We start from the raw sequence: 12,356 nt of genomic DNA on the forward strand, positions 1-12,356 counted from the left end.
ATCCTATGGGTTTTTTTAATTCTGGAGAGGTACCTACTGACTTCTAACCTGTACCAATAGCAAAAACTATCAGTGGCACATTTGTGCTCTTCAGCCTTGATATTTTGTTTTAATGGTTTGAGTCTGTTTTCATAATCCAGAGGCAGAACACGTTTTCCTGCTAAATGCGTTCTCATCGTGTTTATCTTTGCCTACCCTTTACCTAGCAGGAGAGGAAAACACCTTCGATGTTGCCCTCGCATTAGGACACGGTAACACTAAATGAGTGAGGAATGGCACAGAAGAGATGCAGTCACCCTGTCTAGCATTGCTTGCTCCCCTAAGTGCTTCCACTGACCACAAAACACAGAAGAAAGAGTCAACGGTGCTGTGTGGGACCGTGTGAAGCCCTGCACGCACCCACTACACCATGCCTCACGGAGCTTGTAAAGCACTTTGCATGCTTTTTAACAGGCCACTAACGACAACTCTCTTGAGAAGTTCTAAATTAAAGTATTTTTTTCCATTTTATGTGCAGCAGCATGCCCTTAAAGCAAAATAAGGAGGTAGCGGCAATGTTGATGACTTGAAAAGAACATTCGTGTTTTTTCTTGCGCAGCACCGAAAGCACACGCTTTTGCGGAGATGATAAGATGCTGGTAGACCCTTTGGTGCTGAAGAAGAAGCTCAATAGGATGGCAACAGAGCAAGGGGCCTTTGCTGTTCTCAGCAGCCTGCTGCTCTATGTCACCGAGCTCACAGCCGGCGATCCACAGCTCAGCAACAAGAGGACAAAATGGGCAGAAGGTAAAGAAAACAAGGTGAGTTATAACCAGCTATGTCCAGATCCAAACAGGGGCCATCATCCGACTAGATTTCAGCTCTTGCGGTCCAGGTTTCTAAACAACAATCGCGAGCCGTACACCAAGAAAAGAAGAGAAGTCGGCAAACTGGTCATTAAAGAGAAGCTGTGGGTGAGCAGGGCTGGTAACAAGCTGGACAGAAGCAGAGACAGGAAAGGAGATGGAAAAGCAGCGGAGGAGGATGCAGACACAGCGCCTACTGAGAGACCCAAATGGAGCAGCATGACTGGGAAAAACACAGTGAAGAACATCCTGAAGAAATTTTTAGCTGCTGAAGAAAAAGAAGCCAAGGAGAAGTCCCCCAGCTGGAAAAAGAAGGGGCCAAACAGTGGTTTGCCAAAAATAGTCAACAAGAGTTCAGTCTTTTCCAAACTGAAGGAGAAGTTTGAACAAAGCGCTCTCTGCTCAGCCACAGAAGTGAAAGCATCACTCTTGCGCAAAGGTGAGAAAAAGACTAAAAACTTCCCGAGCAGAAAAACTATTCGTAAGCCAGAGGTCAGAGTACTGCGCACGGCAGCAATGACAGCCACAGGTATAAACAGTCCAGAGTCCCAATATTTAGTGTGCTCAACAGTCCCAGTGCCCAGACTCAGCATCGCTACTGAAATTAACCATCCTTGGAGCTGGTCAAAAAATAATGCCGCGAAGCAGCCTTTTGGTCATGACACACCACTGAAGGAAAAGGAGGGGTCCAACAGAGAACTTGGTGAAAACGAAACACCAGCAAATGCAGCACAGGACAGGGAGGACAAAGAAGAGTTACCAGTGACACCCAAGGCCATGTCTGATGCAAAGGATCATGCTGAGGCTAAAATAGATTCCACAAAGCTAGGACCGGACTTTAACCCTAATCTAGATAGCTCTTCTACTACCTGTAAAAACAAAGCTCTAGCAGACTGCATTCGTCCCTTTTCTGAACGTAGTCTAGATTGCAACAGGAATAACATGCCGGCTGGGCCTGATACATCTTCACTATTGGGGATTACCAATGCTTCTAATTCACCTTACTCTAGCACAGCTGAAGGATCCCATGAACAAAGTCCTCAGGATACTAAACCAGGTGAGATTCCTGAAATAACGATGTATGTATACAGTTCAGAGGAAGCCGACACAGACCTCATACTGCCAGAAAAGGTTCCCTTCTTTGCAGGCCAAAAATCTTTTCCAGAGCTGAAAGCACTGGAAAACTTTCTGCCATTTCACTCTCCGGGAGTTCAAGCATGTTGTAAAATTGAGCCTCCAATGAAGGATCGACAGGTAACTCTCCTAACACCAGCTTCTGGCAAAAGACCACTCATAGTCCAAAAAGAGGCACAGGATTTAAGAGGCAGATGTTCTGAGGAAGCCAAAGAAGTAGTGAAATATCACGGTGAAGTCAAAATATTCTCCAATTCTAGCAAAAACGATAGTGATGCCCCAACTAAAAAGGAAGAGGAGAATAAAACACCCAATAGCCAAATGCAAAATGAATCCAAAACCAAGCAGCCACAGTCTCCTCAAATGCCCAGCCCACAAAATAATTTTGGTAAATCCGGTGCTGACATACTAAATCCAGATGTAAATCCAACCAAACCCACACTCTCCTCATGTGAGAGCCAGGAGCAGAAGCCTGGTGCTGCAGAAGAAGAGCACATCTCTTCTCATTTGGAAAAGACACAAAGCCCTTTGCTTGGTGACCTTGTGAAGCACAGCTTCTACATCACAGAAGAAGATTTTGGGAAGGACAAATTATCTTCATCAAATGAAATGATGAATCATGCAAACAATCGAGCCCTGGGGAGGAGTACCATGACTGACCTGGAGACCTGTCACAATCAATTCAAATCTTTCATTAGGCGTGAAGAGGCAACTGCAGATGAGATGCCCTGGCCTGACTCTGAGGCATGGCAATCACCCTCATCAACCCCTTTACCAACACCAATGAGTGGGATTGCAGGGCAAAGAATACATCACACTCTTAAAAATCCCCCAGCCCTTCCACCTATTGATCTGGTGAGACAGGGAGCCGGTGATGTGGGAGATGAGCATGCCAGCCATGGCCATGAGAAGCATCCACCACTCTCTTCAGATGGGTTAACAAACCATGGGAATGATACGATGGTGGAGAAGAAAACTGCATGTGATTTTAAGAACCAAGTGCTGCCCCCAAATCATGCAACAGAAAATGAAACCTCTACAGCTGAAGACACAAATACATGTCAGAGATTTGAGAACTGTCTTTCACTTTCAACCAAGAAGGCAGGAAAACATGAAAATAAAACCATGCTAACAAGAAAACCCCTATTACCCTTGGAGAAGGACCAAATGCCAACTTCTGATTATACCACGAAGCAAAGAAGTGATATGCTGGAAGAGAACCCATTTCCTTCGTCAACTGAATTGGTCTCAGACCAAAAGAAGTATGCAAAAGATAGAAATAAGGTCTCCAAAGATACAAAGGATAAGCTTTTGTCATCAGATGACAACGTGAAGCATGAGAGCGATAAGATGGAGACAGAGGAGAGAGAGGAGAGAAATCTCTTGCATAAATCTGAGGAGGAACAAGTGTTCACACCAAGTGATACAGTGGATCATGATAATAACTCTTCAAATGAGAAGAATGCTCATAGACCTCAAACATCCCAGTTGCCTTCATCAGACCGTGATACCAATATTCAAGGAGTAAAAAATACTGGGCAGAGTTTGAAGTATCGAACACCTTCAAAAGATTTTGTGAAACATGATGATGATATGACAGTGGAAGAAAACATCTGCTGTGATAATGGGAAACACCACTTGTCCTCATCAAATGAGCCAATGAAACATGCAAATAACCGTGCAGGGGAAAAAAAAATCAAGTCAAACTTCAAGAAGTATTCAATGCCATCAAGAAATACCTCAAGGCAAGACAGTAAAACCACTGATGAGGAGAAAACCCCTCATAACTTGAAAAATGAACCAGTGCAGCATAAAAAGAGTTGTGAAAGAGAGAGGAATAGTTTGTGTGATCCTAAAAATAAAATACCATTATCAAATCCATTGGTGAAGCAAGACAAGAAATCATCCCCTCCAGAGACACAGAAACAGATGTCACCAGGTGACTTTGTAGAGCCTGAAACTAAGCCAGCCGAAAAAAAGACTAAATATACCTCTGAGAAGCCCCAGACACCCTCTTCAAATAAAGTGCTGAAGCCTCAAGAAAGAAGCTTTTCAGGAGAGAGGAAGCAAAAGACACCAGCAGTGGAGGACACCAGGTCACCTGAAACAAAGACTGTAAAAGAAGATAATGAGCACCAGCGTTCTGGGAAGTACCAGCTACCTCCTTCAAAAAAACCAGCAAAGCAAGAGGAAAACACTCCAGGAGGAGAAAAGCAGCAAACAAGATGTGATGATTTTACCATGGCTGATATGAATGCTGCAAAAGAGAAGAACAAACTTCCCAGTTTCAGGAAGTACCGATCAGTATCATCAGAAACATTGGTTAAGCCTCAAGAAAAAAATACTCCAGAACAAAAGCAACAAAAATCAGCTTCTACAGGTATTAAGAAGCCTGGTACTAATGCTGTAAAAGAAAAAGATGGAGATCTAAACTCTGAGAAGTCACTCTTTTCAAAGAAAGTGATGAAGTCCCAAGAAAAAAATTCTTCGGGAGACAAAAAGCAAAAGACACCAGCAGCAGAGGACATCAGGTCACCTGAAGCAAAGGCTGTAAAAAAGGACAATAAACACGACCATTCTGGGAACGGTCAGTTACCTCCTTCAAGTAAATCAGCAAAGTCTGACAAAAATACTCCAGAAGGAGAAAACCAACAAACTGTGTCTGAAAGTTTTACAAAGCCTGATGCCAGTGCTGTAAAAGATAAAAGCAATGATCCAGGTTCTGGGATGTACCAGTCCCCACCTTCAAATTCACTGGCGAAGCCTCAAGAAGAGAAAGTTACAGCCAAAAAGAAGCAATCAACACCACCACCTGATGAAAAAACAATGTATAAAACTGGTAGTCCAGAAAAGAAGAGTGGACCTGAGAGAAGAGAGAAATACCGGCTGTGGTCTCCAGCCAAGCACAGCAATGATGGCTCAGAACAGGAAGGCCCTGTGGGCGACTTCAAGAGCTATCAAGCTCCATTGCCAAGTGATGGCATAAAATGTACCAGCAATACTGTTCCAAAAGAGGCGAGTTTATCTAATACAGAGAAGTCCCCCAAATCATCTCCATTTCATGATGCATCAAAATATGAGAAAAATCCTGCTGAAAATAGGAACAAACAGCCTGGATTTAAGAAGTACCAGGTGCTCTCATCAAAGAATTTGGTGAGGCATGAGAAAGACGTTGCTGAAAGGGAGGGGAGCTGGCAGGCAGCTGGTAAAACAAGTGAGCAAAAAGCAGAACTGGAGGACTGTTCTAAAGCAGCGTCATTCTCAAAATACACAGTGGAAAGCTACAGTGAAAGACCCTTAGATTCATCCTTCAAACCATTGATCATTAGAGTAACTGACACATTTAAACATCACAGCTAAAAAATACGGCTACAGCTCAGGCAAGAACTTACAACTAATCATGCCACCGATTCTCTCGATCTTTCTTTTTTCCTTTACTCTCCAGGGCATTATATTATCATTTTTTAATCACAAGGACATTGATGTGCATGTATCTGAGCTGGGCTTTTTTCCTTTCTTAAACATTAGCCTGAAGACACGAATTAAATTAATCACTGCAAGTGAATTAGCTAATCACTGAATTAATCATCAGTTTATAAATTAAATATGAGAAGGACTTTGAGATCAGCGTGAATTCAGCCCTGCTCCACACTCTCCTTGCTAACTAATGGGTTTTGTTTGTAACAAAGACGACTGTTCAGGGTGACCTCTATTTGTATTTACTTATTCTAATGAAAGTCCACTAGTACTTCTTCCAGGAATGGTGGTAGGCAGTGTCAGCTTTAATGCCAAAAAGCGCTTGTTCTAAGCTCTGCCTTTTCACAGATTAATGGGAGCTGTTGATCTATTGCTGCACTGAGTGACGCTGGTTAGCAGAAGTAGTGGGGGAAGTAGGGGAATGCTTCATTTATCTGCAGAAAAATCCTCAAAGAATGTTGATGGTACAAGAGGATTTACCGCGAATTCAAATGTTCAGCCTCATTAATATTAATATTAATATTGAAAAAATAGTGATTTAACCTCCTCTGAAGCTATTTGCACTTTGGCCATACACTGAATGCATTATTGTTGTAAAGATACACCATTTCAAGGAGTTCTTAATGACTGCAGATGAACGTGCAGAAAAAGCTCAGAAAAGCTCAACACTGAAAGGTCCTGAGGACCTCTCCCAAGGGCAATGTAAGCCAGAGAGACTCAACACCTTGCCAGCGCAATTCAGCTCTTCCTGGGACATCTGTCCCACTTCGAATCCTGGGGTGCACAGACATGAGCCAGGTGCCGTAGCTCACATTAAAAGTCTTAGGAAGTGTTTATTTTACAACACAACGTGAAACGGGGCAGTAAGCAGTGTCACTGAATCCTACTAATGGGGTATGACTTTTTGTGTTTACAGTAATAGCAGCTTCTGCACAAAGTTTGCATGCGATGAACGTTGTTCTGGAGAAGTAAGGGCAGGGCTGCTCCCTTGGGTGTCGTAGCAAAGCCGTGACAGACACAGAAATGTTACAGCACCACTCTCCCATATGCCAGTTTGGCTTAGCGTTGCAAACATGCGTTCAGGTTAAAACTTACTGTGGAGGAACTCTAAAGGCATATCTTAAAGACCCACCTTCAGAAAGTTGCAGACCTATTCAGAAAGAGAGAGGGTTTACGAAAGCGACGTCCTGCTCCCCCATGGCAGTGGCTTCCCTTCAATTTTTAAGACGCTCTCCACGACAGCACTCTGTACAGCCGAGGGCTGGCCGCTCCTCCAGCCCAGGTTGGCAGAGCACCCCGGCCCACTGCCAGCAAGGGAACGAGGACAAGAGCAGACTGGCAGCGAGCTGACAACAAACCGGTTTGCCAGCACAATGCACACGAGTCACATACGTGACAACAGGGCTGGCCCGGCTGGGGACGCTGCCGGGAGGAAGAGGGGACGTGAACGTTGTGTCCCCTGACTGCTGAAGAGGCTTAGACTTTGATTTCTTTTCCTTCACGACATGCCAAGAATTAGGCTTTCTGGCATCCGGAGGCTCACAAAATGAAAATCACATGTGTATATCACACCAGTCCTCAAAACAGAGGCTGTACGGAATTTATTGGTGGTACAAGACTGCCCTTCTGCGCAGAGGTGTGTTTCCCCCACCGAGCTTTTATAAGCTGGCAACCATAAAGGCCACTTTGTACTAACCTAAACCGTAATTTATTTTTTATTGTCCATGATTTCATTTCCCGTTTGAGAAAACTCCTTACAACACAGAGCATTTGCACCAGACTGGAATAGTAAATTCGCTATTAGCTAGCTTCTCCTGCCAGCACAGGAGAAGCCGTTTTAATTATTCTTTTTCTAATCTTTTAAAAGAAATTTACGGGGGGTGTGTGGTGTGCTCCTTTTTCACACCTGGAAAGATCACTACCCTGCAACAAATTAAAGGACTTCTGTCTGCCAGAAAGTTAACCAAATGTTAAGCAGGTACTCCCCAGGAGATCTAGTCAGTGGGCACCAGGAGGCCCTCAACTCTTCCAAATGACACGTGCAATATCTGTTTTTCTCAACAGAGGTACAGCACTAGGAGGTTAAGACGCAGCACTCTGTGTTCAGGACAAGTCAGGCAGGGTCATCTTGTGGGGGTTAACTTTCAGGTTGCTGTATGCCTTAATCTCTGCCGGTAAGACATAAATCACCCATCCAAGTCAATTGACCGTTCCTCCCTGAAGTGCACTTAAAACATGACAGAGATTTGCACTAAATGCATCCTTAAGGGGAATGCCTCACTTAAGGAAATCACTTCTTTTCAGGAGTTAACATAATCCTCCAGGAAAGGAGAGAACAAGGCCATACGAATTCCAGTGGCAATGGCTAGAAGAGCAGTAGAAGTGTGTCTTGTGGTCAACAGCCCAGACCAAGCTGCTCCAGACTACACTGGCAGGAAATTTAGCATTGGTGATAAGCAAAGAAATACCAGAAATGGGTATTTCAGAAAGAATAGGAGTTCAAGGAGGGGTACGTTCATCTATGTCAACTGTGCCAGAAGGTGTGCAAATGGTGAGGCTTGAACCTGGTGAGACTCTCGCCCAAGGGAGACACACAACAGAAAATAAGGTTTCATTCCCAGTCTCCAGGAGTCCTTCCCGGCCTCCTTTGCCCCTGGAGGAGAAGACCCGTGCCTCTGTTCTCCTTTAAGCACATCTCCCACCTCATCACAGGAGAGGCAGCAAAGGGAACCCTCCTGGGATGCTATTTCATTTTGTCTGACCAGGTAGCAGATATTTTTGATGCTTCTGTAGGCACATCTCTTGGCTGTCATAGTTTTGTACGACGGGTATAATTCTGTATGGTTCTGTCCCTCCACCATACTACAGCCCTCTGCTTTCCTAAAACGCATGTCGCAAGGCAAGCATCTCTCAAGGTACCTGAAGGCATTAGATCCTTAGCCCTCACTAAATGTAGCAGCAATTTTTTTTTGCCAGTTTTAGTAATGCTTTCTTAAAGCCCTGGCTTAGCTATAGATACAGACAGACAATCAAAACCAGACCAGGCACAGGGAAAATAAAGAAAAAACAAAGCCCAGGTAGAAAAGGTTTTACAAGGTTACTCCTCTGTGGTGACATAGTTTGAAATTCCAGATTCTTATAGAATTAGCCTCTCATAGAGATTTTTTTTTTTTAAGGGTACTGGGCAAAATGATAGAAAATGTCATTTCCCCCGGCTTAGCCTGTTGCTTTGGATTCTCCAAAGTGTAGCTTTCCAGGAGTTTTTCAAAGCCTGAATAAAGGAGATGTTCAAGGGGAGTCCCAACTCCAAGCTGGACCTGGGGCATCTGAAATGTCCCATCTGAAGAAGCAGGTCTGAGGAGGATTCAGTGGTTAATGGTGGGGTAAAGGCTGGGGCAAGCAGAGAAGCCAGGCAGGCTCCCAGTAGCAACCATCAGTAAAGTCTTTCAGACTTTTTATGTCCTCTCTAATTAGGCCATAGTAAAATCTCCCCTAGGACTTCACATCGGCAGGACACCTCTCAGATGGGCTTAGTAAGATGGGATTCACAAATGGATTGGTTTGGGGTGATTTGGGTAGCCAAGCATGGACCTGAACAAACTGCACACCAGTGTGGTAGTACCGTCCCCTTCCCACAGCTAAACATGTGGCCGTCGTCTCCAGCAGCCCCATTCATCCTCCCGCATTTCTGACTGAAGGACAAACCTCTGCCTTTGGTCTCCAAACTCAGCACTAGGTCAACTTCCCTCTGGAGGTGCCTCGCTCTCCTTCCATCTCCTACAGCAACGCAGCCCTCGACCGAGGCGCCTGAAGCCGAGTGGGACAAACCCGGCCTCAGAGTCCCAGCTTTGTAGAGTTCGCGACTTTCTCCGAGAGTTTCATGAAGCGAATGTGATGCCCCTATTTCTGGGGCTTCAGGCACCTAGAGAGCTCAAAGGGACCAGGGAAAGGGCCGAGAGCTCCCTCTGCCCCCCCCAGCTCAGAAAGGGACGCTAAGCCATGCTGGATGAGCGTTGTCTCCATGAAACCATAACGAGGAGCTCCCGCTTGCTGATTTTTTTTTTTTTTTTTTGAAAGAGGGCCTATAAAGCATAGCTATGCTCAGCAAAAAGAGCCCAAGCCCTGAGAAGGTTTAGCCAGTGGAAGAACACAGGCCAGTGCTGTACCACGAGACATGATGGGTCCACATCAAAATTAGGAAATGTGTCACTGCTTTTCTCTAGACTTCAAAACCAGGAAGAAACAGTTGTCCCAGTAGTGCTGATTCTAAATTGTTCAAATGCAACAAAAAATTAATGAATGCACACTTCTGGCTCTGAACTGTGAAATAACTTAGTAATTTATCAGCATCTTCTAGAGTTGTTTCTCGGACAACCTTTAACACATCGCGCATGACAAAAAAGAGACCAAGACCTAAAGTTGTACGATTTGTCTCAGGTTTTCCCTGTTGTACTTTTTTGGATGTCAATTGAGTTTGTAATAGAAGAAAGCCCTAAAGACAACAGAAAAGACCTCATATTAAAATGCAACTTTTTTCCCCTCATTTTAGCTTTTTTTTTTTCATTTCCAGCTGCAGCCAGCAGATCCCAGCACACAGGGATTATTCAGCACTTCAGTAAAGCATCCCTCCCAGCCCAGAGATGCCACAGATTAAATCTCTGGGCTGCTGACAGTAGAAACACTCCATCTAATGGCTAAATTTGTAAAGCAGGTTGCAAGCAAGCAGTGATGAACACAGAGTAGAAGTGGGAATAGTGCTGTGAAAAGTAGGGAAATTTAGGGAACTGTTGTGGTTTAACCCAGCAGGTAGAAACCAGAAGAACCATTTCTTCTCTTATTCCTGTGCCGATAAGGACTGGACACCATTCAAGAGGAGTTTGTGTGACCAGGATAACCTTGCAAATAAGGATCCTTATGGATTTGGGGATGGAGGGGTCGCTCTGGAACACTAAAGGAAATATCCGTTACCTGAGAAATAAGCACAGGGGTACTATCAGCAGAAACAATTTTAACTACTCTACTCGCTCTGTGGTTTCCAAAAATGCATCATTTATTTCTCTTTTTCATTTCCATGAGCATGTCTCTCTTATCGAAGGAAGCATTTTTCACTCCTTGACAAGAACTTTCAACATAGGAAAAAAAAAGTCTTGCTGGGTGTCTGCTTTCCTGCCAAGACTTTTGTACACTGAATAGCCAAAGAATCGGCAGGTCAGTATTTTACCTCTTACAACCTGAATGACCTGAAATGGTTTTGGGAATTGCTACACACCTCATGTTACTGTACTTGGTTTGTCCTTAACATGCCTTCAGTTGTTTGTACTCTACTGAGCTGCAGGTGCAACAACTTTGTAAGATGGTGGAATTTTCACTTGGCAAGCAAACGCTACAGCAGGTTTTCAATGACACATGTCATGCAACAGCAGAAACGTACTGCCAGAGGGAAAATTTCCTTAGAAAATAAAGCCATAGAAAACTATGATGCACTGAACTGGTTATACTCAAAAGGCCGTCAAATAGCTGTTAGGGCCTATATTTTAAAAAATGGCTAGTGACTCCAAATATCCATCATGGGACACTTTATCAAAAGATCCGATTTTCTGGGGAAGTTTTCAGCACTTGCTCTCTGAAAATCAAGTTTCTTTCATAAGATGCCTCATGCTAGGCAACAAAAGCCCCTTCTAAAAAAATTGACCTATATTTCTGAAATACAGGAGAGTTTCACAGGTACCTACTTGCCCCCGCATCTACAAAAAAAGGCTGTGAACAAAAGAATTGCTGTGCAGGAACTGGCCAGCTCACCACAGCCCTGTGGGTGAATGCAGCCAGCGCAGGTTGCTTTCACCGCAAGAAATTGCACCCACTTTCTGCATGGCCTGTACCACGGCAAGCGCTGAGCCAGTCACCCTTGCCCTTGCAGGGAGGTGAGAGAGTTTTTGTATGGTTGAGATGCAGCCTAAAAAGAAGGTTCTTCCCATCACTGTGCTCCCCAAGGCTTCTGGAAGGAGGCAAAGAAAGCAAGTTCTTGGACACTGCAGAGCCAGTCCATCCTTCCCAAGAAACAACTGAGTTCAGTCGAGTTACACCATCAGAGTAAAATGCCTGTGTCCCTTGGGATTCATACCAATACAACGGACTACCCAAAGGCAGCTCTGGATTGCTAGCCCCAGTTACTGACATCTTTCATTCTTCTGAAGCATGGGAACAGTGCAGGCAGCAGTGATGCAAGTGTCCCAACAAGGTCCCACCAAATGTATCTCAGCTCTAACTATCTCCAGGCTTCTGGAAACTTATTGCAGAAGAACAGAAATCTCAAAAAGACATCTTCTTTATTAACTCATTTAAATTATACCCATCATGTAACAAGAAAGTCTGTACCATTGTTGTACCACACAGATTTCTTAATAAAACTGTTTTCCTTCTTAGATGGGTAACTTATTTGTATCACTGAGTCTTACTTGTGTGTCGAGAAGATGAAAATAATAAAAGCATACAAAATAACAATCTTGTAATCATTCTGTCATTATCAAGGAAGAAGCATGAGAAACAAAGACAAATAGAGCCTGTAAGTATCTCATCAGTATGCAAACTGTTTTCCTTACGCCCAAGAGAGCTGACACATGCTGAGTTTCCTGGGACAGATGGGAATAGGTAGAAAATGCAGGGCATTAATTATGCAAATGTCATGGCTTCGAAAAGATCATAACAAACTGTATTTTCTGCATCTCGCTCCTGGCTGCCATGTCCCTGCTGGCTCCTCAGACCCACGCAAAGAGGGGGCTGTGTGCCAGGGAGGTGACTCCAGCCACCGAAATAGGAGCAGTGATGGGCTAAGGAGCAAGTTGGTGGGACCAACCTCCTCCTCCCACGCTGTCCATAGAGTGGGGGTGGCCGGCCAGGGCT

The 12,356-nt window shown here is 44.3% G+C and overlaps 1 protein-coding gene across 3 annotated transcripts in view; it reads left to right on the forward strand.

The window, feature by feature from the left end:
• ADPRHL1 (ADP-ribosylhydrolase like 1) overlaps nt 1-11,954 on the forward strand; it is a 39,217-nt gene extending 27,263 nt beyond the window's left edge. For 2 of the 3 annotated variants that reach the window (XM_054801686.1, XM_054801693.1), the window contains one exon: nt 599-11,954. In XM_054801686.1, the coding sequence (XP_054657661.1) occupies nt 599-5,339 (4,741 nt within the window). In that variant the 3' untranslated portion in view covers nt 5,340-11,954. The remainder of the gene's footprint in view (nt 1-598) is intronic. The other variant, XM_054801700.1, reaches the window with a different exon arrangement.
• Nucleotides 11,955-12,356: the final 402 nt, after the last annotated feature.

This window comes from Grus americana, chromosome 1, assembly GCF_028858705.1.
Source record: "Grus americana isolate bGruAme1 chromosome 1, bGruAme1.mat, whole genome shotgun sequence".
Classification (NCBI taxonomy): Eukaryota; Metazoa; Chordata; class Aves; order Gruiformes; family Gruidae; genus Grus; species Grus americana.